Here is a 21,839-nt window from a genome sequence, read left to right on the forward strand (position 1 = left end):
TCTGCTTCTTTGGCTTGCAGTGGCCTCTGTGTTACTCAACAGCCCAGGAAAAACAGCCATGACTCTGAAAACCCATCAGTGCTTCTGTGGCTGGGATTCACGTGTCGAACAGCTCCAGCCTCGTGGGTTGGACATTGTGCAGAGTACAAGCACAGCAGGGGAAAAGGATGGTTAAGGCAGGAGCTTGTCCTGCCATTAAGTTAATTTTTTGACTATATACCTGCACTTCTGGGCTTGCATCCAAGGCCTGAAGTACTTGTGTGATTTCTTCCTGCCTCCATCAGTTTGGTTGTGTTCTCTATTCCCTCCTGAGCTGGTTATTAATTATGGAGACTGCAGAGATGGAGTCCAGACTCTGCTAATGGTTGACTTCCCAGTATTTTAGAGACAGCATTTCAGGGACCTGCTAATGGTATTTCTCAGCTTTGCTTTTTTAAGTCCCCCTGTCATCGTGGTTTGTACCCTGAGTGAGGCAGGTAGCGGTGTTCAGGTGTAGGCTGGAGCCTGGCTCTCGGGGCAGATCACATCTGCAGCACCCAGCTCATGCCCCTGGGTTGGAATGTCCTCCTTTTTGTGCTGGCAGGGAGAACAGAGCCTTGCCTGGCAGCTCTTAGGCAGTGCAGTGGCCTTTGCAGGGTGACACCTCTCAGTTTCCCCTTCAGGAATCGGGGAACAAATCCATGCTGAGTGCTGTGCCAGGCTCCGGCTATCCTCACAAAGCCACCCATCTCATTGCTCTCAGCCAGTGACTTCCCTCACAGCCTATGTCTCAGCCTTTAAAGCTGCCTGGCCAAGCCCTGATGCTCTCACATCTCTCCTCTCCCAGCCTTGTTATTCCTTCTCCCCCTCTCCCAGGAGCGGCGCTGGGCTTGCTCCTCCTCCCTGCCTCATCCGGGCTGCGGGTGCTGCTGGCCTCGGCGCCAGCTCTGTCTGCCCTTTGCTCTCCCTGGCCTGGCTAGTGCATCTCCATTCCTGTGGCAGGACCCCTGTCCCTTCTGCTGCTGCTTCACCATCCACCCAAATCCTCTGAGATGTGGCTCTCCCTCTCCCACCTTGTTCCCATTTCTCTGCTGTTCACTTGTGTCCATCTGACGTGAGGAATCATCGCAAATTTTCTCTCTAGGCCCTGCCAAGCCGTTCCCTGCCTTTGCAGCTGCTTCCAACCAGCTACTGATCAGCCAGCCCCTGTGCAGGGATGCACAGGAAGGAGCTGCCTGCATCCCCCCTCCCTGAGCTTAGCCTTATGCTAGGGGGATGGGAACAAACAGACTTGGGAAAACGGAAACAATGAGAGTGCAAAATCTTGCTTTGGTTTTTCCAGCTCTGCCTGTTCATATCCCCCAGGACATTTCCCTGGTATCGGATGGCAGCTCTGGCATGGGAGTCCCTGATCCCGTTTTGCAATTCTCCAGCGTCAGCCAGCAGCTTGGGCCTTCCTGTAAGTGCCCCAGTGGTCACAGGGAAGGAATGTTCCCCCGGCCGGCCGCAGGGGGAAAGGTCACCGCGGGCAAAGGGGACGCCAGGCGAGCAGCAGCCTGCTCCCGCCCCTTGCTGATGAGGGCAATGCTCATCAGCACAGAGACAAAAACAGGCTGGCTTTTGGGGGAAATCAGAAAAATAAAAATGGTTCAAGAGGTTAAATATTTTGGGCAAGGCCCCACTTCCTTTCGCAGGGCAGATCTGGGAGCAGATGCAATGCCCAGGCAAAGTCCAGGATGTGTGCATGTTTCATGGCTCTCTTAGCTGCAGGATGTTTGCTGCTGAATCTGCTCCCAAAAACATCTGTGTGTCTCTCAAAGTGGTGCCTGGGACAGAGGTTTTGGCCAGTTGCTGCTGCTCAGAGCAGCTCTTGGGCTGAGCAGCAGTGTTGTGGCTCCCTTCCCTTCCTCCCCCGTGCCTGCCAACAGACCTCTCCGCTGGATGCAGCTCGGAAGGAAAGCTGTGAAAGCTGTGACTCTCGGTGGCCACAGCGGGATTAACATCCAACATTAAGGGTTTAACTCATCCCTGCCAGCCAGGGGTTTCAAATAACTGCCATGCCTCTTCCTTCCACCCTGGAGCTTGTAGCTTTTTTAATCCTGTCCTTTACACCCCGTTTGCCAGGCTGCTTTTGCTAAGCTGGAGCTTGCTCCTGGCACTTTGTTTTTGAAGCCTGGTGTGTTGGCTGAAGCTCCTGGGGATGCTGGTCACATTTGTCAGGGTGGGAGCAGAGCAAAGAAAGGAGGAGGAATTTCTAGGTTGGGCTTACAAACTGGAGTTTTTCAAAATTCCCAGCGTGTTAAAAAAAATACACAGCTAATCTGGCCCTTGGTCTCTAGGTTACGTTTGCCTCAGCCGAGGCTGAGCTCATGGAAAATTGCATCCCAGCTCCTGTGCTCTGTGCCAAGATTAGTAGGTTTAAAACTAACCGATAACATCTTTGTAAACTTGGAGTCATTTCTTTAAAGCCTGCTGATCCTTCCAGCCTGGATTATGGAGCTTTCCTAGAGATCCAAGAGAGCCAAACAGGACAATGGCATCTACCCTGAAAAATCACCCAGGAGCCTTTCAGTGCTTTCAGCTGCTCCCGAGGGAGGAAAGAGGCTGATGTTTGCCAAGGCCCTGAGGGGTGTGCTGGGATCCTTCTCCCTGTTCCCAGCCGGATACACAGCACACAGCAACGCTCTGCACGTAACTTATAATAATCACCGGTTTTATTTTTAAAAAATTACAATAGAAAAGTACCTTTAAACATATTTCCAAAAGCAGAGTAGACAATATGGAAGCTTCTCTCCTCTCCACGAGACAAAGTACAGGAAATAGTTTGCTAAAAGAGTTAATCCGTCGCTTGGGAACGCTGGTATCGTTCCTTTTGGAGCCGCTCTGAGGTTTGTCTTGGATTTGATTTCTTCTCACATCACTTTTATCAGCCCATTTTTTACAGAAGACCCCAACGGGACAGTTTCTGATGGTGAAAACCCCCATTTTTTCCTCCCCCTGTCCTACCCCGACGGCGAGAATCTCAGCCATCTTATTGTAGCCCACCCACAGGACAAGAGGAAGGAGAAAGGAAAAGGTGATGATGTTTAACAAGGCCACAGGAAAAACCGGCTACAGTGAGGCCTGGGCAGCAGCTGAGCTCAGTGTTCCCTGCAGCTGGAATAGAGATGGGGGAAACGCAATGGAAGGAGAAGTTCTGCACCTCCCTTTGCAAGAAACGGAAACTGATAGAGCTTTTGGGTCAGTTTGCTCTCTTCTTTTTCCAAATTCCTCCTAGAGCAAGGAGAAGGAGAACTAGTATGTCAAGCAGTCTCTCTGCTGGTACTCTATCTCTGTAAAGGATGTTGACAGCCTCCCTTCTCATCTTTGCACATGGAAACATGGGAATGCCACGCAGGGAGCAGCTGGAGCAGCGTAACATTGGCACTCAAACCACAGGCCAGGCCAGGCCAGTGCTTCCGGATAACGGGAGCCCCTCAGGACTCATGTCCAACCTGGAGGGAGCTGGCAAACCAAGGATTTGTTGGTATGTTTTTTCATACAGCAGATTATGTTGCCTGTAACAGCTTGGAGCAGTCATGGTAGCAGGAGGAGGAGGAGGCAAATTGTCACCTTGCTACACGTGTGGGCTGCCTGCCCATCCCTGATCCGAGTTGTTGTACCCCATGGAAGCTTTGAACAGCAGCTATGAACACAGCCCCAAGGTAAAAAAAACACGGGAAGGAAGTTCCTGGTTGTCCTGCCTGCTGGTCATTTGGTGCAACTGGGAAGAGAACAGTAATACTTTAGTGTCTGCAGTCGCCTTGCCAACACAGCCAGAGCACAGTTCCTGTGCCAGGGGAGCACAGTTCCTGCAAACCCGCATCGTGTGTGTCGACATCCTCACGCTTTTGAACATCGTGCCTTCCACATGCAGCTGCCAGGGCCAGGGGATAATAAGACTCTGCTTTACACACCTCAAAAGTCAAGCGCAAAGCCTGTGGTCCGACCTGGTATAAGATTGTCCTCTTGAGGAGCTTTGGTACAAAAATATTTGTTCTTGTTTTGCTTTTTTTCCTTTTACTTTCTTTTTTCTTTTTTTTTTTTCTTTTTTTGTAGTCTGCTTTCCTATGGTTCCATTTGAAAAGGCTTTTCAAACACTACAACAATGCCTGTCAAACCATGCTTTCGGGAGTAACACACTCTTCCTTACAAATATACAGTGTAAAAGAGGAAAATATTATTACTAGGTATGTTTTTCTTTTTTCTTCTAGGAGAGCAGATGTGTGATAGAGGCTGTGGGAAAGTCTTGGAGGAATCCAAACTTGTGTGTGAGGTTTTTTTCAAGCCTGAAACAACAAAGAGAGGTGTTAAAAAAAAAGAGCAGCTGTGATGGAGGAAAAAGGGCTGTGGTTAATCTCTCTTCCTTCGTGGAAGGAAGGAAGCAAGGTAGGGGGGAGAGGGAGGCTTGTTTTGGAAATTTTGTGTCAGGACCCTGCTCTAAGGACAGTTGTTTAGCAGGGAAAGGGCAAGGTGGGACCTGCCTGCAGGGAGAGACTGTAGCATCCCTGGCACAAAGAACCCCACTGATCCCACTTTGTTCCTCCTGCTGGCTGCAGTCCCTGGGGCTGGAAGTGGGAAGCCGGGAGTTAAGTGTGAGTTTTGCAGTTAAGAGGAATTCAGGTCTCTGTTGATCCAAGGCAGGAAGCAAGGAGGGAGATGAGATTAGCAGGGTAATGAGAGGCATTCCTTGGCTGTAGAAACTCTCACCCCAGATAACAGCCATGCAGGGGAATGGCAGAGCCATGACTCTGCAGGGCAGTAGCTGGAGCAGCCCCAGGGCCCTGCCAACCTCAGGGCCTGTTCCTCAGGGACATTGTGTTGACTTCCTCACTCCTCTGCCCCCTTCCCAAAGCAGCCTAGCCCGCAGGGTGGCATCCTTACCAGCACACTGAGGTCCTGTGGAGAGCACACCAACCCAGTAGCCACCTTGGAAGACTCCATTAATACCCACAAGACTGACTGTAGGCCACCATCACACACCTGAGACCTGTGGGAGGACATGGCAGAGAGTGAGGGATGCTGGAACTGGGGACTGAGGGTCAGTGTGCTGTGGGCAGGGGTGATTTCACAGGGACCCACAGCTGGCACTTCCCAAGGGAACAGCTTGCAGTTTATTGGGGCAAAGGTAGCACTTGGTGGTCTCAGGTGTCTTTTCCAACCTAACTTGGAATTAGCGTGGGATTAGCCCTGCCATGATGGGCTCCAGGCAGCAAATCCAGACAGATGCAGGCAGGAGAGCCAGGCCCTCAGCCAAACCTTCTGTGCCCTTCCCAGCTGGAGCAGCCTGGAAGGGAAACAGGAGATCCCTGACCCTGCATCACCACCCACTGTGGCTCTTGGGCTGGTGGACCTGTTTCAAGGGATTTGCTCATCTCCCCTACCCAAAAGTGTCTCTGCTCACATTTTATCTGGAAACATTGGCATGTTGCATATTTTGGAAGAACCATTGGTTCCCAAAGCCTCGCTACTCCCTATTTTTATCTGCTGGGCCTAAAATAGCCAGTGAATTCTTTATGGATCCAAGTCTGAGGCCGGCTGCAGCCAGGGCTGGGCCTTGTGGCCTCCCAGCTGAGTGACCTCCAGGGCTGCAGATGCCAGGCAGATGGGCAGAGCAGTCACATGTGAGCATGGGCAGCTGATGCCAGAGCTTTGGATCCACTGGCATTTCTCCACAGGCGGGTGTGGAAGCTGGAGGCTTCCCAGCAGGGATTGTTCCTGGCTAGGGTGGTCCAGGCAGGCTGGGATTGCAGGGCAAGCAGTGCTCAGTGTCCACCAAGGCTCTTTTCCCTCTTCTATGTGAGTCCCCTTTGTTTATTTATCCACAAAGGCCGAAGTTATTTGCAGAGCGTATCTTGCAAGGCTTTTTCCATCCAAAGAGGTCCCAGATGGAATGGGATCATCCCTCCCTCCTGCCGGGCAGCTGGGTGCTTGGTAAGGCTGTGCTTCTTGTTTTGGCACCCCCACCACCCCAGGCTACCTGGATAACTTTCCTTAAGGTTTAATGAGGTGATGGTGTCAGGGCTGCCTTTTCCATCACAACACCCGCCTCTGGCATGGTGCCTTTCCCTCCTGCCCCAGGACATGTGGGAAAGTGAATGGTGGCACAGACATCCCTTTCTGGGGACAAGGAGGGCAATTGGACTTGGGGTGTCTGCTGAAAAGTGGCCACCCACCCTGAGCTGCTGGAGAGCCTGGGAGTCACATTGGGAAGCTCAGGGCAGAGGTGGTCCCCAGGTGGCCCAGGAGGATGGGACAGCGGCACTCACCCGGCATTCAGCAGAACTGACGGGACTTCCAGCCCTGAGAACCAGCCTCGGAGGGAGGGAGCCAGCGCATCTGCCAAGGCAAGGGGGGACACAAGGTGAGAGGGAGGGGCTGGCTGCCCACCCTGGCAACATCAGGCTGTGGCTGGGCTCCCTTTTCCTGGCTTTTCCCAGCTTTTCCCAGGCACAGGGCAGAGGGAGGTTGGAACAGCAGTACAGCCATCCCAGCTCCAATTCCAACAGTAACACTGAGGCTGAGCACAGCCCCTGGCATGGCTGCTTCCAGCAGGATGGAGCTGGGACAGCAGCACCATGGTCCTACTGAGCAGGAGTGAGCTCATTCTTCTCAGCTCCTGCAAAGCCCACTTGAAACAGGGTGGAAAACATCAGATGCCAAAATTTGATATGCAGGCACTCAGTACTCTGCCAGAAAACTCCAAGCCAGCTCCACCGTCCATCCTACAGTTCCCGGTCCCGCTACTGTCTGCAGGATCCAGCGAGGCAGCTCCAGTTTGGATGGTGGCACCAGTCTCCAGCCCCCACCCAGTAGAGCCACAACCCCAGCAGCTGCACGGGAGGATGGGAAGGTGCCACCAGCACCCTCCCCAGCAGGCTGATATTTCACATCAGGTAATATTGCTTCTGTCTAACATCAGGTCTCAGCCTGGGTTTTCCCAAGGGACCCTCAGAGCTTCTGTATGCCTGTTCCTTTGGCTGTGCGCTTCCCTGAGCAGGGCAGGTGCTGCCTGTTAGCAGTTATTTGACAAGGCAAGTACGTAGCTGCAATAATATTTACCAACGCTCTTCCTATGAACAGCAGGGTCCAGAAAGCTGGAGTTTCATCCAAAGGCTGCACATGGTTTGCACACTGAGCAATTTTCCTCACCCTTCTGCTCAAACCAGCCCCTGGCTGCTCCAGCTCTCAGTGATGGTGGCTCTGGATAACCTGGCTCAATCCTGGTGGGCCAAGGCCAAAAGCCTTTTGGATGCAGTTTATCTGGCAAGTCTATTTCCATGTGCTTGTTACCTCCTGTTCATCACTGAGCTGGAGCTGGCAGCAAGGAGCAAAAGCCAGGGTGCTGCCCAGCATGGGTGCTGAGGAGGTAGCTGCCCTTTCCCCCTTGTGGCAGGGGTCCTTTGCCAGTATCCCCATGATGATGCAAGGCTGGCACTGCAAAGAAATCCTCTTCCTCCACCATTTCCACCTCTCCTCCTCTTTCCCTCGCTCCTCTCCCAGGCGGATGGTTAATTTTTAACAGCCCATGCTGCCATCGGGGGCCAGCAGCAGCCATCAGAAAGCGCTTGTGACGAGGCAGCTCCTCGTCAATAAAAGATGGACCCTCCATTTGTGCTTCACTTCCTTCTCCTCCCCGTGAGAGCTGCTTGCCTTCACACCCCATGAGCAGCACATCCATGAAGAGCATCCCAGCCATGCTGCAGGGGCAGCCAGGGGTTCTGGAGCCCCCCTCACACTGGCAGCCGGATGGTTCAGTGCCAGGAGTGATGGGCATGGTCCAGACCCTGGGCATCCCCAGCCCTCCCTCCTCCCTCACCACCTGCCCCACCATAGGTACCAGCGAAAGTAGGAAGGCAGAGAAAGGAGTCTGGGGAAAGACAGGACCCCTGCCAGCGTTCTGCTCCATTTGGGAGCCTTCCCTAACTCTCGGGGAGCGAGGAGTGAGTGCCTGTGAGCCGGGCAGAGTTAGTGGTGCAGTGAGCACCGAGGGGAAGGGGGGCCAGGGCAGGAGGGAGGGTGAGCAGTGGAGGTGGATGGTTGGAATTACCTGGGCGTGCAGCGAAGCGGGGTAGGTGAAAGCAGGAGGAGGTAGAGCAGGTGCTAATTCCGCTGGGTACAGAGGGTACGGCCCCCACACTTCAGGGCTACTGGGGTAAAGTGCAGGCACTGTGAGCTCATCTGCAAGAGAAGAAGAGGGAGAGTTAATGGTGACCAGAGGGCTGTGACCCTCGCTGCATCCTTCCTTCTCCCCTTGATGCAGGAGCAGAGCTGCCCCTGGAAAACTGTGAGATGCTACCACTGAGAGCTGGCTCACAAAGCTAACACAGCATTCTCCCACTGGGATAACACAAGGTGAGCAATGCTATGGGGCTGGGGGTGTCACTCAGGGAGCTGGGGCTGGGCTCCTTGTCTCCAAGAGGTTTAGTAAAACCAGGGATTCAGCAGAGGAGAGTGTGCAGCTCATGCCTGTGTACAACAGCAGGGTGAGGAGCTGGAGTCTGCACGAGAGAAGCTCTTCCAGAAGTGGCAACGGGCATGGAGCGCTCACAGCAGGGCATTGCCAAGGCCTCTCCTGAGACCTCACCCTGCTGGCTCTCACCTGTGCCAGGTCCTCTCCTTTGGGAAACCCCAGCACGTGCCACCGCGCAGCAAGCAGGCACCAACTCTCCCAGTGGGACCTGGTATTCCCCTTGGCCACCCCCTCATGATGTCCCCCCTCCTTCCAGTTCCAATATCCCTGGTGCCTGCCAGCCCAAGCCCTGCTGGCAGTGCAGGGGGTACTCACAGGGCTCCCGAGTGATGAACTGAGGTACAGCAGTGGGGAGAGGGGTGCTGGGATTTGGGGTGCCCACCAGCTTGTTCTTGGCCATCTTGGTGTTGGCCTTGGCAAACTCCAGCCTCAGCGTCTGGGGGATCTCGGGGTCGAAGCGGATGCCCTGCGGAAGGGAGGGAGGGAAGGAGGCGCAGTGGGTGGGTGAGCACCACCGCGTGCCGGCCCCGCAGCAAAAATAACTCCCCGTTATTTATGGGTTTTTTTCAACTTGCAGCCCTGAAATGAGCTAATTTGCCGGGCCCCGAGGCGGCTCACATTCCTCCGGCATCTTTAGCATCGGCACCATATTTGGCAGTCAGCATCCCGCAAGGCCGAGCTCTTATCCAGAGGGATTAGTGGAGCCAAAAAAAAAAAAGTTTTACGTTGAAAATGAAGAGAAGGAAAAAAGCAACCCTGAACCGAAACTCAGGGAGAGCTGGGGAGGAATTGGAGAACCAGCTCCACACAGTTCTGCCTGTGATTATTTTCAGGTAACTTCACAAGTTGCTAAAAGAAAGTAAAATTCGTTTTTTTCTTTTGCAGGCTTAGCTGGGATTTTTCCTGCTGAATAAACAGGGAATACTCTTACTCACTTGCATCTAAGGCTCAAGTCCTGAGTGTTTAAGCCCTCCTGGATGGCCCTGAGAAAGGTGAGAGTGACGCAGCTCCCCAGGAGGGAGGATGCAGCTGAGAAACAAGATTGTCTGGAGGGATTGGGATGCCATGGGGCTGGCTGGCATGGGAGGTGCACATCCTAGGGATGGAGGAATTCAGAGAGTCTCTGGGGACAGGGAAACAAGGGGAAAATGTAGCAATGGAGTGGCTGAGCCAGGCACACTCACGTTCAGCGCGTTCTTGGCTGCCTCCGCCTCAGAGCGGCTGTCGAAGCTGACGAAGCCCACGGGCTGTGGAGGAAGGACAGGAGCCATCAGTCAGGTTCCTGGGGAGCACAGAGGAGAGCCCCTAACCCCAGGGAATGGTGGGATGGTTACACCATGTGGAGCAGCTCCTACCTGCTTGGAGGTGAGTTTGATGAGTGACCCTTCGTACCCCTGCAAGGAAAGGATTAAAAAGGGTTTTTGGTGGAGATCCCCGCAATTAAATACTAATAACTGAATAAACTGACTGAATTAGACTTCAGTGGGTTCCCAGATGGTGGGATGATGGGTTCCCAAGTGGTTTGGGGCCATGGGGCTGGGGCAGAGGCCAACCCCATGCTTTCAGCCCCCCCTTTCCCTCCCCAGTGTGATACCTTAAAGGGTCTGAAGAGCAGGTAAAGTTCCCGGGGCTTGATGTCCAGAGGCAACCCACTGACAAAGAGTGTCCTCACCTGGAAAAGAAGAAAGGAGGTTCCTGGGGACCCTCTCTTGTCCCTAACTTGGGGATACACCATGCTCCCTGTAGCCAGAGGGACAGGGGAGCAGACAAAAGCCTTAAGCCAATGTGCTGGTTTTGCATCACGCTTGAGTGATGCTGAATTTTTGGGAGGGGTGGCCTCATCCTTCATGTGGCCATGCAGGAAGCTGCTAAGGCACCATGGAAAGGTAGCAGGGACCTGTCCTCACCCCAGCAGTCCTCTCCAGGTTAAAAAGCTCACAGAATCCCAGCACCTTCCTACCCCGGTCTGGCAAACAGGATTTCTCCCATCATCCCCAGCAGATCCTGGACAATGCCTATTGTCTCAGTTTAATTGCAGCAGCTCATTAAGGACTGGGAGAAGCAAACACCAGCTCTTCCTCCTGGAGGAAAAGCCCTGATTTAGAGGGGGCTGGATTTAAACAGCTTGTGCCTGGTTTGTAAAAGTCACCTTTTAAGGGATTTTAACCCTTTTTGGGTGGATCTAATGTTTATCGTGGTGCAGCATCCTCAAAGCTGGGATGTTTGGCAGAAATTCTGCTCCCACCACCCTGAGGGGGGATGTGGGGCTCCTCCAGGATGGGCAAACCCTGTGCTGGGATGGTTTTGCTTTACAACCAGCTTGTAACCAGGAGAGCAGTGTGGGGAACTGAACCTGCTGTTCCTCTCCTCATCCCCAAAATCTCATCCTAACACTTTGGGCTGTAGAAGGGGAAAAACCTCCATGTATTTTATTTAATTTTTTTGGCCAAGCACTCTGCCTGCCCCATTCCCTGGGAAAGAGACATGGGAAACAGCCAGAAACAGCCAGGCCAGGCCTATTCTTTTGCTGACATTACTTCTTTCTCTTGCAGATAAGCTATCTCCCCCATCTCCCAGCCTGGGAGCAGCAAACATTCCTGCTTTGGGGAACAAAACCTCTGGCTGACCTATATCTATTAAATAACAAAAGGTACTCAGCTGTTTGCACACAGCTCTTGTGTCAACAGCCCCGGTGATACCCACCCTGGGTGCCAGCATTATCATCACCATCACCATCATCATCATCATCCCTGCGGGTACCAGCATCCAGGCTGGATGAGATCAGCAGAGAATGGGTGTCCTCACCCCTTCCTGAGCCAGGGTTACTAGCCTGTCCCCTCTATTGGGACCATCCCCCAGAGCTCCTCAGGGGACCCCTGCCAGCTTTCTGTTTGTCTGCTGGGACCACGGAGTGATGGAGCATCCCACAGTGTTCAGTGCTGCCCCATCCCCCAGTGGAGACATTGCCCCAGTTTCTCCTGGCAGGGGCTAGAGAGGGATTCACCTGGAGAATCTCCCCTTATGTCCATGAAATTCAACCTAAAGAAAACAACCTTTTCCTTTCCTAGGGTGAAAAATACTGGCTTTCACACAGGTCCTCCTGAACACAGCTGCTGTTCAGGGAATCTCAGGGAATCGGCTCTCCAGACACATGCACCCTCCCAGGTGGGTTTACATCCTGAGCATCCCTGCAGGGTGTCCCCTGTCTCCCCCATCCCTGGAGCCATCCCTGGAGCCATCCCTGGCTTCCTGCCTCTCCTCTCCCTGGGGAGCTTCAGGAAACACCAGGGACCAGTGAGAGGGAGTGGGGAACCCGCTGCCAGTTTGCATCCCTGATATCCAAACCGTGCATGCCCAAGCCTGCCAGACCATTTGTCCCCAAAGCCACATGGGAGAGAGACAGAGATGAAAGATCCCAAGGAGCCCTCTGAAATTCAGCCCCACAGAGGAAGGGCTTCTCTTCTCTAATGACTTTGTTTTCTTTGCAAGTTCAAATGCGGGTCGGCCAAGTTTGAATCTGTAAAATTATACACTGGCGAGAGGGAGGAGGGCTCTAAAGGATCCCCCAGCTGGATTCCAGCCCCAAAAGGGTTTTTGGGGCCCAGGGCAGGGGACAGGTACGAGCTCCTGGGTGCTCCCCATCTGCGCCCCACAAATGCACCCAGCCCCAGGGATGTTGGAGTAGGTCCTACATGAACAGCATCTCTTGCTGGGTAACGAGCAGGTGGGATGGCAGAGCAAGGGAGCATCCTTGGGGACAATCCCAGCAGGCTGCACAGATACCCTTTTGCCAAGGGAAAGATTCTAGACAGAAATATTTCTCCTGCCCTTAAATGGAAGGGGAACTTTGGCCTACAGGGAGGTAGTCCAGGTTTTTTTGTGCTGAAATCCCAGGGATTCAGTCCCCATCCTCTAACAGAAACACTCCTAGGGCAAAATCCTTCCCTGAAAAAAAAAAAAATAAAAGCCTTATCAGAGAAATGGCCAGGCAGCAGGCACGTATCTGTTCTTCCACAGGGAAGAATTTCTCCTTCAGAGAGGTGGATCAGGCACGGCATCTGCTCCCAAGGATGTCATGGGACAGGGCCAGACTGACAGCTCTCCAGCAAGGATTAAAGGGCACTGGAGCATGGGATTCCCCCAGCTTAAACCCCGCCGTATTTTTGGACAGCCTGAGCTGTTTCAGTTCTGCTGTATGAACATCTTTCAGTTTCTGTTTGGTGGAGCATTTCTCCATCTCTCCTTTTTCCTGAAATTTGGGGTGAAACCAAAGATTTTTTAAAAGTCAGCAGTGCCAATGTTTGCTACAGGAGAAGCTCAAAGGTGACTACTTCGACTTCCTTCCATGGGGATGGCAGCTATGGGACTGCTCCAAGTCCCTTTCCACAGTACTCCTCTGCTCCTGCCGCTGCACCCCACAGCTCCCAAATTTCCCAGGGCTGCTGGATCCTACCTATGTTGCCTCACTCCTGATATGTCCCCTCCTGGCTTTTTGTTTTTCCTGCAGGAAGTCTGCTCTTCATCTGTGCTACTCTACTCTTCCTTGGAAATCATCTCCATCCCATGTCTGGCCTGTCCCCTTTCACCTTTGCATCCCACATCCCAGTCTGTTGTCCCTGAAATCCTGCATCTCATCTTGGGTCAGTTTAAGGGATGCTGGAAAGGATGTATGGAGGTTAGGGCTGAGGACATGCAAGGAGAGGCAAAGATCTGGGCCAGGAGGTGACTGGGGTCTCCAGAACGTGGATCAAGGATGACCCCAGCATGGAGAGGTCTGTGATGGAGCACCAGCAGCCCTCCTCCTCCTCCTCTTCCTCACATGAAGCCACAAGCCAGGTTTGTCTCCTGCAGGTAAGGAGGCACCAGGGGGGCATTTGCTTGGCTTGGATGCCCATCACAAAGCAGTGCCCAGAGGGGTCCCAGAGGGATCCCAGCACTGTCCTGGTCCCCTGTCCTGCCCTGCCCTGTCCAAACCAGCCCCGGTAAACGTTAACAGGCCGTGGGGAGGCGGGAGGCGCCCGGGTGATTCATCCACGAGGCATTTAATCGCCTCCTTCAGCCCAGCTCCCATCCCTCGTCCTTCCGTCCGTGCGTGCGCCCCTTGCAGCGGGGCTCGCTTTAATGCTCCACCAGCCGATGATCCGCCTGACTGCCCGCCGCCGGGGAGGCACCGGATCCGGCGGCAGCGGGAGGGCGATGCCACGGGGCTGCCATCGAGCCGTGCAGCCGGGCCGGCAGGGCTTCCCCTCCCATTCCCGGCAAAGCGGGGTGCCGCCTCCCCCGCGGCTGCGGGGTGCGCTCCCGCCCCGCCGGGATTAGTCCTGGCATAAATAGTCTCTTGGCTAATGGAGCGTCTTCCTCGGCTGGGTTTAGATTGCCGGGCTGTGTGTACGCATGCCTTGAGCCCGCAAAACTCCCCGACATAAACAAGGCTGAGGCCGAGGGATGCCGGCTCCTCCGCCCGGGGGATGCGGGAGGAGCGGCACACATCTCCGGCCTCGCCACCCGGAGCCACTTTGCTGGAAAATCGCGGTTCTCTCACGTCCGGTGAAGGACGGGAGCAGAGGAACAGCCCTTGGGGAAAAGCGAGTCCAGAGCTGCCGGGGCTGGAACGAGGAAGCGGCAGAGGAAAAGGCAGTGAGCAGCCAAGGGAGCAGATGGGGGATTGCAACAGAGCGGAGGAGCGGCGGGATCAGGCGCGGGTCACACTCGTCCCTGTCTCGCCTGGAGCTTGCTCCCAAACCCTCCTTAAAGCGGACCCCATGCTTAAGGAGGAAAGGGAGCAGGAGCACGGGGCAATGCAACACAGGGGCCACGGGGGCAGATTTTATCCACGCGCTGGGCACATTCCCCCTGGGAAGCATCCCTGGGGTCCTCTCCCCATGGCACGGCTCCCCCGGGATGAGGGATCTGGCATGGGATGGGGACGAGGGCCACGAGCCGGGCTCTCCACAGCCACTCTGCTACCAAATAAGGCCTCCGCCGAGCCTTTCACATGCCGTTCTCGCCCGGCCAAAGTGACGTGACCGCCTTCCCAAATTGTTCCGACTCCTCCGTGGGGAAGCCCCTGGCCCACAGCTCCCCTGCACGGGGGGGCGGGGGGGCACGAGAGTGACGGGGAAGCCACCCGGGGTGCCAGGGAGGAGCGGGCATGAAGTGGAAGCTTTTCCCACCAGGCAGCACCCTGAGTGACCTCTCCCTCTCCTCTTCTGAAGGAACAGGAGGCTGGAAGGCAAGCGCTGGGAGGGGGGAGGTGAGGCACAGTAGCTGGACAACCCTTTCCCTGCGCTTGAGCAAATAAGATAGTACCGGCTCCTCCAGCCTGGGCTGGAACAAGTCCTGCAGGGAAAATACCTGCTTGGCACCGGAGCAGTGCGGCTGGCAGGCAGGAGCGGGCATCGCCCACCTCGTGTGTCCCCAGCACCTCCCAGCCGTCCCCTCCGGGTGCTCCCCATGTCCGGCATCACCGGGTCAGGGGGTCCCCAAGGATCAGCAGTGCACCAGCCAGCCCCGGGCCCTCCGGATCTGGCGGGAGCGGAGTGAGGGCTGCCCTGGTTTTGCCCGGTGCACGGTTCCATGCTTTTGGAAAAGGCAACAGGCCTCCATAGGTGACACCCTCTGCCATGCCCAACAGAGCCGCAGCATCATCTCCCACACACCCCGCAAGGCCCCCAGGAGAAAGAACTCCCCGTTTTTTAGGAAACTTTGGGAAGTTTGAAGCCAGAGCCACCTCCGGAATTAAGCAAATGAAGGCAGGCGGCAGCGGGCAGTGGAGCTGAGGTGATTGATCCCAGCGTTGGCCACCAAGCAGGGAGCTCAGCAGGGAGCTGCTGGAGCAGCCCAGCCGGGTGGAGGCTAAGTAGGAGGAGGAGGCGATCTCAGATCGGAATCTTCCCGCTCTCACCCTCACAAAGTCCAAATTCCCATCTCAAGGTCACGGGCAAAACCAGGAACTTTGCGGCTGGAATTAAGAAAACCAGCTCTCACCGTGGCGGGGTGTGGAGTTGTTCTCCCGAGGGGATGGGAGCGTTTCGGACATTTTTGGGGTGAGAACCGTGGGAAAGAGATGCGCGGCCGCTGGATGCACGGTACCCACGGGCACCGGCAGCACTAGGCACTGGCAGCGGGACCGGAGGGAGCCTGGTTTATTCCCCACGCCCCGCGGGGCGATCCGTGTCTCGCGTGGTTCCCTCCGGCGAGGCGGAGGGGCGCTTGCGGCGAGCCCCAGGGAGATGCGGGCGGAGAACAGAAGCGTCCCGGGGTGCGGGGATGCGTTCCCGCCCCTCGTCCCTGTCCCCCCCGCAGCAGCTCCGGGTACCGGGAGCCGGCGGGAGCCCCGCGGCGCGGATCCCCCATCCCGCGGGGGTGCGTGGGCACCCGCGGAGCGCAGCTCCCGGGAACCGCGGGTGGGGAGGGGGAAGCCCCTCCACCCCAAATCCCCGGTGTGTGTGTCCCCCCGGTACCTCCTCCTCGGGCAGGCTGGTGTCGGCGGGGCCGCCCTCCCTGTCGGCGGGGACGCTGCTCATGGTGCGACCGGCCAGGCTCCTCGTCCCGCCGGCGGCAGCCGCGTCCGGGCGGGCGGTGCTGGGGGCTGATCCCGGCGGCGGCGGGGGGGCCGGGGCGGGGCGGCGCGGCCGGGGAGGGACGGGGCGGGGGCGCGGCGGGGACGGACCGGGCCGGGCCGCGGGGGGATGGAGGAGCGCAGGGATACGGGAGGAGGGCCATGGGAACGCGGGACGCAGGGCCGGGAACACAGAGCTGGGGCCACAGGACACGGAGTTGGGAATACAGGACAATACTGGAGACACAGAAGGCAGTCTGGGACATGGGGATACAAAGTTGGGGACACGGGGAGCAAGAATGGGGAGAGGGACACAGTCTCAGGGACATGGGACACGGGCTGGGATATAGGACAGGGCTGGGCAGAGGGGACAGAGTCCTGGGGACACTAAACACAAGGTTAAGGATACAGAACTCCAGGCTGGGGATATGGGGCACAGTCCCAGGGACATGAATGCATCACGGCTGTGGGGCAGAGGAGGGGACAGTGCTGGGGACACCCAGTGTAGGGCTGGGGGCGGTAGGACTAGCAAGGGCTCATCACCCCAACCAGCCCCATCTGGGGGCTCAACCCCTCCCTGCCCAGCCCGGGGACCACATTTAGGCTTCATGCCTAGGCTGGGCTTTTGCTGAGCCTGGCATTCGTTCTAGAGCTCGGTTTTGGGTCGTTCCAGCCCTGCTCAGCCCCAGGGCTCCTGCAGGGCTGCTCTCCCCCCGCAGCAGCGTGACGGAGACCCTGGGGTGGGGACCAGCAGCTGTGTCCAGCCCAGGTGCCGCCTGGTCACTGTGCCCGGGGCCGGAGATGATACCGAGGACATCCCGCCCGGGACACAGGGCTCCTTCTCAACGAGCACTTAAGGTCACCGCGTGCCTTTCTGCGCCTCAGCAGCCGACACAGCTCTGGGGCACCTGCCCGTCTGTCCTGCCGGCTGCCCAGGGGACACAGCCCGGCCACCCACAGGTTTGCAGCCTGCCCGCAGCAGCAATTCACAGGGCAGAAGCTCTCGAGCCGGGAGGGAGGTGGGAATGAGCTGCACCAGATGGATTTGGGGGAGTGGGAAGTGTCTGGCTACAAGGGCAGCTGACCCCAGAGGGAATCTAGAGCACAGGGATTGATGTAGTCACCCAAATCTGCTGGAGCCTCTGGCTTTTGGAGTAGGTTTTCAGCAAGGAGAGAAATAGAATAAGAATTTAGAGATGTGTTTAACTCCCTTTGTTTTCCCCCTCCATAGGCATCCGCACAAAAAGCTCTGGCTGGACAGCGGGTGGGACAATCCTCATAACCCTTATTTGGACTCAGCTTTGGGGAAGAGCTGCAGCTCCCCTGCAGCGCTGGAACCCAGGTTGGAATCACAAACTGGAAAAAGGGGAGGTTTGGATTTTTTTGTACCCATGAAAGTGGACTTGGGGAGAAAATCCAATTTGCTCCAGGAGCTATTGCACTGCTTCCTTGCCATGAAACCCCCAATCCCAAAACCACATATCCCACCAAAACTGGGGTTCCTCTGTGGTAGTTGCTCATCCTCTCCCCTCTTTCTCTCTTTCCTGCAGGAATTTCTGCTGCATCGATGTTCATCTGAGCTGGGACACAATGCTGGACTGTGTCACACAGGGATAGAAGGGGAAGTTGCGAACAGCTGGGGACTCTGGTGGGGCAGCTGGGAATCACAGTGAGTCCCCAGGCTCCAGTGGAACGAGTGGACAAGGTTGAGCTCCGCCCTGGGTCCTCCGGGAGGGAACCCAAGCAGCAGCAGCCTCCGGGGGAAGGGGGGGAGGGTGGCACCGGGTGCATGGAGCCCTTCCCACCCCAGGGCCCGCGTGGATCCGGGATGCGGGGCCGGGATTCCTGTGGAGCGCGGGGTCACACCGCCCTCTGCCGGCTTGACGGGACAGGTGGCACCGGGGCTGTCCCCGCCCCGACAGCGCCTGTGTGACCCAGGCACCGCACCCCGCACAGTCCAAGGGCTGCGGTTCCCTCGGACACGGGAACAGGAGGTATTTTATTCCCGAAACAGAGCACGAACAATAGAGTTAATGTGTGAGAGACAACAGACTCAATGCAGGTCTGAGATTCCCGGTGAAAGATAAATAAATGACACAAAGAAGGAAGAAATGGTTTGATGGAATGAGGGATGTAGAGACCGGACTCTTCCCGGAGTGTGTAGTGATTCCCAGGCACTGCAACATGAGGTGGGTGCTCAGCTCTTCACAGGGGTGGATGCGGCCTTCATGGTCTTCTTCAGGTGGTGGTAGTTGGGCAGGATCTTCATCAGGAAATCCAGCTGCAGCGTCTGGGGCTGGAAAGGGAGGGCAGGGGAGGTGAGGGCACAGCCGAGGGGGACAGGAGGTGGCAGCCAGTGTGTCCCCGTGCCCCCCACACCCACACACACACCTGAGGCCGCTCGGTCTGCACGCGGCGCAGGCAGTCGGCCCCGTAGATGACGGTGTTCTCTGGGATCACCTCATAGGTGTTCACGTTGCAGCAGGCCCCGATGATGCAGCCACTCGTCAGGATCACATTCCTGCCTACAAACGCTGCCAGGGAGAGCAGAGGGAGGAGTCCCTGTGAGAGCTGTCCCCACAGCATTTACAGCAGGGCCAAAGGCACCGAGCCCAGAGTTACCTTTGGATTCTATGACGTTGTTGTCTCCCACCTTCATCGCTTGGGAATCTACGGGTCTGTGTTAAGTAGAATTGTAAAAGGCTTTGCTTTTTTTCAACAGGTGAAAAACCCTGATGCCATTTTCAAAGCATCACCCAGCCCTGGGCTATCTGAACCCTGACAGAGCCCCAGAGATGTCTCCCCCCCGTGGAGAGATCCAGAAGCACAATGTGCCAGATGGTTTGTCACTGCACAGCCAGGATACAGCACCCAACCTCAAAAACATTGTTGGTGCCAATGACCATGGGCTTAGGCTCCACATCTTCGCACTCTGGGGTTATATTTTCTGGGTACCTGCGGGAAGGAAGAACAGATTTCCACGTCTGAGATAAACAATGATAGTGCTCTGTGTGGCAGGTCAACTTCGGGACAGACTGAAGCCACAGATACCACACCCAACTGAGCTGGACTATCAGAATTTTGAGACTGCTTTGGATTAGGATTCTTCTACTCTGTCAGCTTGAGAAGGATTCAGAAGGGGACTTAGAAACCATCCAGTATTTGAAGGGGGCCTTCAAGGAAGCTGGAGAGGGACTCTGTCAGGAACTGGAGTGACAGAACAAGGAGTAATGGGCACGGACTTAAAGAGGAGAAAATTAGGTTATGTAAAGGTAAGAAAATCTTTACTGTGATGGGAGTAAGACACTGGAATAAGCTCCCCAAGGCAATAGTGGCTGCCCCAGCCCTGGAAGTGTCCAAGGCCAGGCTGGACAGGCCTTGTGACTCTGTGGCTTCCCCCCAAGCCATAGTGCCACACGTGTACACAAAAGCACGAAGTCTGGTGATTTTTTTTTTTCAACAAACTCTACCTCCCCAGGTTTTTTAAGCCCTCCCAGGGTGTCGCACGGACCCGTTGATGATGAGCGCCTGCTCCTCGATCAGGTTCCCCTCTCCGATGACGATAGGCCCTGCCTCGGCGATGATGCGGGCCTTGGGGTGGATCACGGTCCGGGGACCTGCGGGGACAGCCCGGCGTCACCCCGCGCCCGCCCCGACGGAACGGACGGGGCCGGGGCCGGGGCCGGGGCCGAGCCGGGGGACAGGGCCCTTACCGATGGTCACGTCCCCGCGGATCTCGCTCTCCACGCACACCACGGCGCCCGGCGCGATCTTCACGCTGCGGGGAGCGATGAGGCGGTCACCGGGGGGTCCGCCCACGAACCGGGAGGGGACGCCGCGTCCCGGGGTGGCCGTGGCAGGGGGATCGGGGAGGAACCGGGAGGGATCGCGGCAGGAACAGGACTCACCTCTTCTGCGCCTTCTCCGCCATGGCCGCGGCCAGCGGCGCCTGCGCGGGGCGGGGCTGCGCGGGCCGGCCCGGCCCCGGCCGCTCCCCCGGTACCCCGGGAACCGCGGGATCCCCGGGACCGCTCCAGGTGAAGAAAGGGGCTCGGCTGAGGCGGACACCTGGACAGAGAGAGCGAGTCCCGTGTTTGGGGGCTCAGAGAGCGTCCTGCGTGTTCATGCTTGAGAAACAGACACCGAGTCCCCTGTTTGGGGGCACCGCGCTCTTTTGGCCCGCTTTAGGATACTGAAATAAATAAATAAATAAGGCTTTTCTCTTTTTTTCGCCCCTCAGAAGTGGAGACAAAGTTGTATGTTTTTTGGGGGGGTTCCAAGTCCCGCGGCACTTAAGCGGAGCCAGCCCTACGCGGGCAGTCTCAGGGCAGTGAAACAAATAAATCAGCAAACTGCAACCCCTGCAACTCCTATTCTTCATCGTATGCCTCTGCCTTGTTCCTTTCCTGCTCCACCCCCCCAAAAATAATAAATAGTAAACAGTAAATGAAGCTCTTCACTGAGAGCCTCCCTCCTCTGGGGGTGCTGGCAGCTGCACAGGATGTGTGGTTCTCTTCTGTCCAGGTTATCCATGCTATGAAAGTCACACTCTCAGGTCCAGGAGGGAGCAGGAGCTCGACTGTGCCACCCTGCCCCGCAGCAGCAGCGATGCCGCGGCCGTGCGCAGGAGGACCAAGCTCCCCACCATCACCAGGACAGAAGTAGAAGCTCACAGGTTCTCCATCAATGGCCACTTCTACAACCACGAGGTAGGAAATTTTAGGCTTGGCTTTGTCACCTGAGGGGCAGGGAGCCCTGCCCAGTGAGGTGTGCCTCAGGCTCAGGCCGTGGTGTGGCTGTTCTTGTTCCCAGACATCAGTTTTCACTCCGGCTTTTGGGTCAGAATCCAAAATAAGAATCAACAGCCAGATGAGGACCAGACAAGTGATAGAGCAGTTGCTTTGGAAGTTTAAGGTAAGTCTGCTGACAGGAGGAAACGTGGCTGTGTTCTGGAAGCGTTCATTCCCATGTGCACTCCCTCCAGCACTGCGGGAAAGATATGGAATGGCTGGGTGAGGACAGTGCGTGGAGCAGAGTGTAAAAAAACCCCGGGAACTGCGGCTGGCCTAAAACAGCAGCAATTATCCCAGCGCCTGTCTGGGACGGGCTTTCTCTGAGAGCCAGGCGTGTGGAAAGATGGGAAGGTTACAGCTACAAGTACTGCTCAAGGCCAGTGCCATGCTGTCTGAAACTACTTTTTTTTTTTTTTAAATTTCCTTGGAACCATCTCCCCCAACAATGTCGTATGTAATCAGAAGTAGCTTTGCCCTTACTGCTGCATATTTCTCAAATATCTTGATTTTTCATGGCTGCTTAGTGTTTAATTTATACTTTAATGGTCTTAAGCTTCCTGTTTAACTTGTCTGGAGACTTCACTATTGCAGAATTACTTTGTGTGGTTAGTAAGACTTGTGAGTGTCTTGGAAGGAAAACAACGTCTAGGAGTACCAAGGAAGGGAATTACAGAGCAGGGAGTAGACTTGTAGGGAATACATTGCAAAGTAAGTGTTCAAAAGCTGTGCTGTTTTCAGAATGTGGCTGTCAGGCACAAGGGTAGGTCACAGAGGTTTACCTTGATGGCAGCACAAATAGCAGATCTACGTGTGAGGAGAGAATACACTCTAGGAAGAAGTTAGTGTTTGTTTGTAACTGCTGTCTAAATGAACCATTTCTGACAAATACAGGCCAGGATCAGGGGAAGAATCTCTTCCAAGGTATTCTGGGACACTCAAGGAAACACAGCAAGGACACACAAGGTGACAGAGGAGGGGGGGGGTCACCCAGGTT

The 21,839-nt window shown here is 55.8% G+C and overlaps 2 protein-coding genes and 2 long non-coding RNA genes across 5 annotated transcripts; 2 read left to right on the forward strand and 2 right to left on the reverse strand.

Moving 5' to 3' along the window:
• Positions 1-2,671: 2,671 nt before the first annotated feature.
• On the reverse strand, positions 2,672-16,086 carry RBPMS (RNA binding protein, mRNA processing factor). Its single transcript, XM_071431305.1, has 9 exons — positions 15,955-16,086; positions 10,086-10,163; positions 9,847-9,885; positions 9,676-9,738; positions 8,807-8,957; positions 8,069-8,199; positions 6,288-6,357; positions 4,903-5,008; positions 2,672-4,307 (listed from the first exon to the last, which is right to left on the reverse strand). Exons 1-7 carry the CDS (start codon positions 16,015-16,017, stop codon positions 6,295-6,297), a joined length of 588 nt encoding a protein of 195 aa, XP_071287406.1. The 5' UTR covers positions 16,018-16,086; the 3' UTR covers positions 2,672-4,307; positions 4,903-5,008; positions 6,288-6,294.
• On the forward strand, positions 8,279-14,626 carry LOC139592011 (uncharacterized). Its single transcript, XR_011679844.1, has 6 exons — positions 8,279-8,373; positions 9,377-9,483; positions 9,708-9,856; positions 11,044-11,141; positions 11,560-11,656; positions 12,999-14,626. It is a non-coding gene; the product is annotated as an uncharacterized lncRNA (long non-coding RNA).
• Positions 16,087-16,326: 240 nt separating the features above from the next.
• On the forward strand, positions 16,327-21,276 carry LOC139592013 (uncharacterized). Of its 2 annotated transcripts, XR_011679846.1 has the most exons (5): positions 16,327-17,012; positions 17,284-17,394; positions 17,603-19,324; positions 20,577-20,761; positions 20,865-21,276. It is a non-coding gene; the product is annotated as an uncharacterized lncRNA (long non-coding RNA). The 2 variants fall into 2 exon arrangements; XR_011679845.1 differs by lacking the exons at positions 20,577-20,761; positions 20,865-21,276 and adding an exon at positions 19,531-19,636 and having other exon boundaries at positions 16,334-17,012.
• Positions 18,033-20,050, reverse strand: DCTN6 (dynactin subunit 6). Its single transcript, XM_071431307.1, has 7 exons — positions 19,961-20,050; positions 19,766-19,830; positions 19,564-19,669; positions 18,919-19,007; positions 18,675-18,722; positions 18,444-18,586; positions 18,033-18,348 (listed from the first exon to the last, which is right to left on the reverse strand). The coding sequence occupies exons 1-7, from the start codon at positions 19,981-19,983 to the stop codon at positions 18,250-18,252; spliced, it is 573 nt and encodes a 190-aa protein (XP_071287408.1). The 5' UTR covers positions 19,984-20,050; the 3' UTR covers positions 18,033-18,249.
• Positions 21,277-21,839: the final 563 nt, after the last annotated feature.

The sequence above is a fragment of the Agelaius tricolor genome, unplaced genomic scaffold (assembly GCF_023055355.1).
Source record: "Agelaius tricolor isolate 1412-34295 unplaced genomic scaffold, bAgeTri1.0.p SCAF_8, whole genome shotgun sequence".
Taxonomy (NCBI): domain Eukaryota; kingdom Metazoa; phylum Chordata; class Aves; order Passeriformes; family Icteridae; genus Agelaius; species Agelaius tricolor.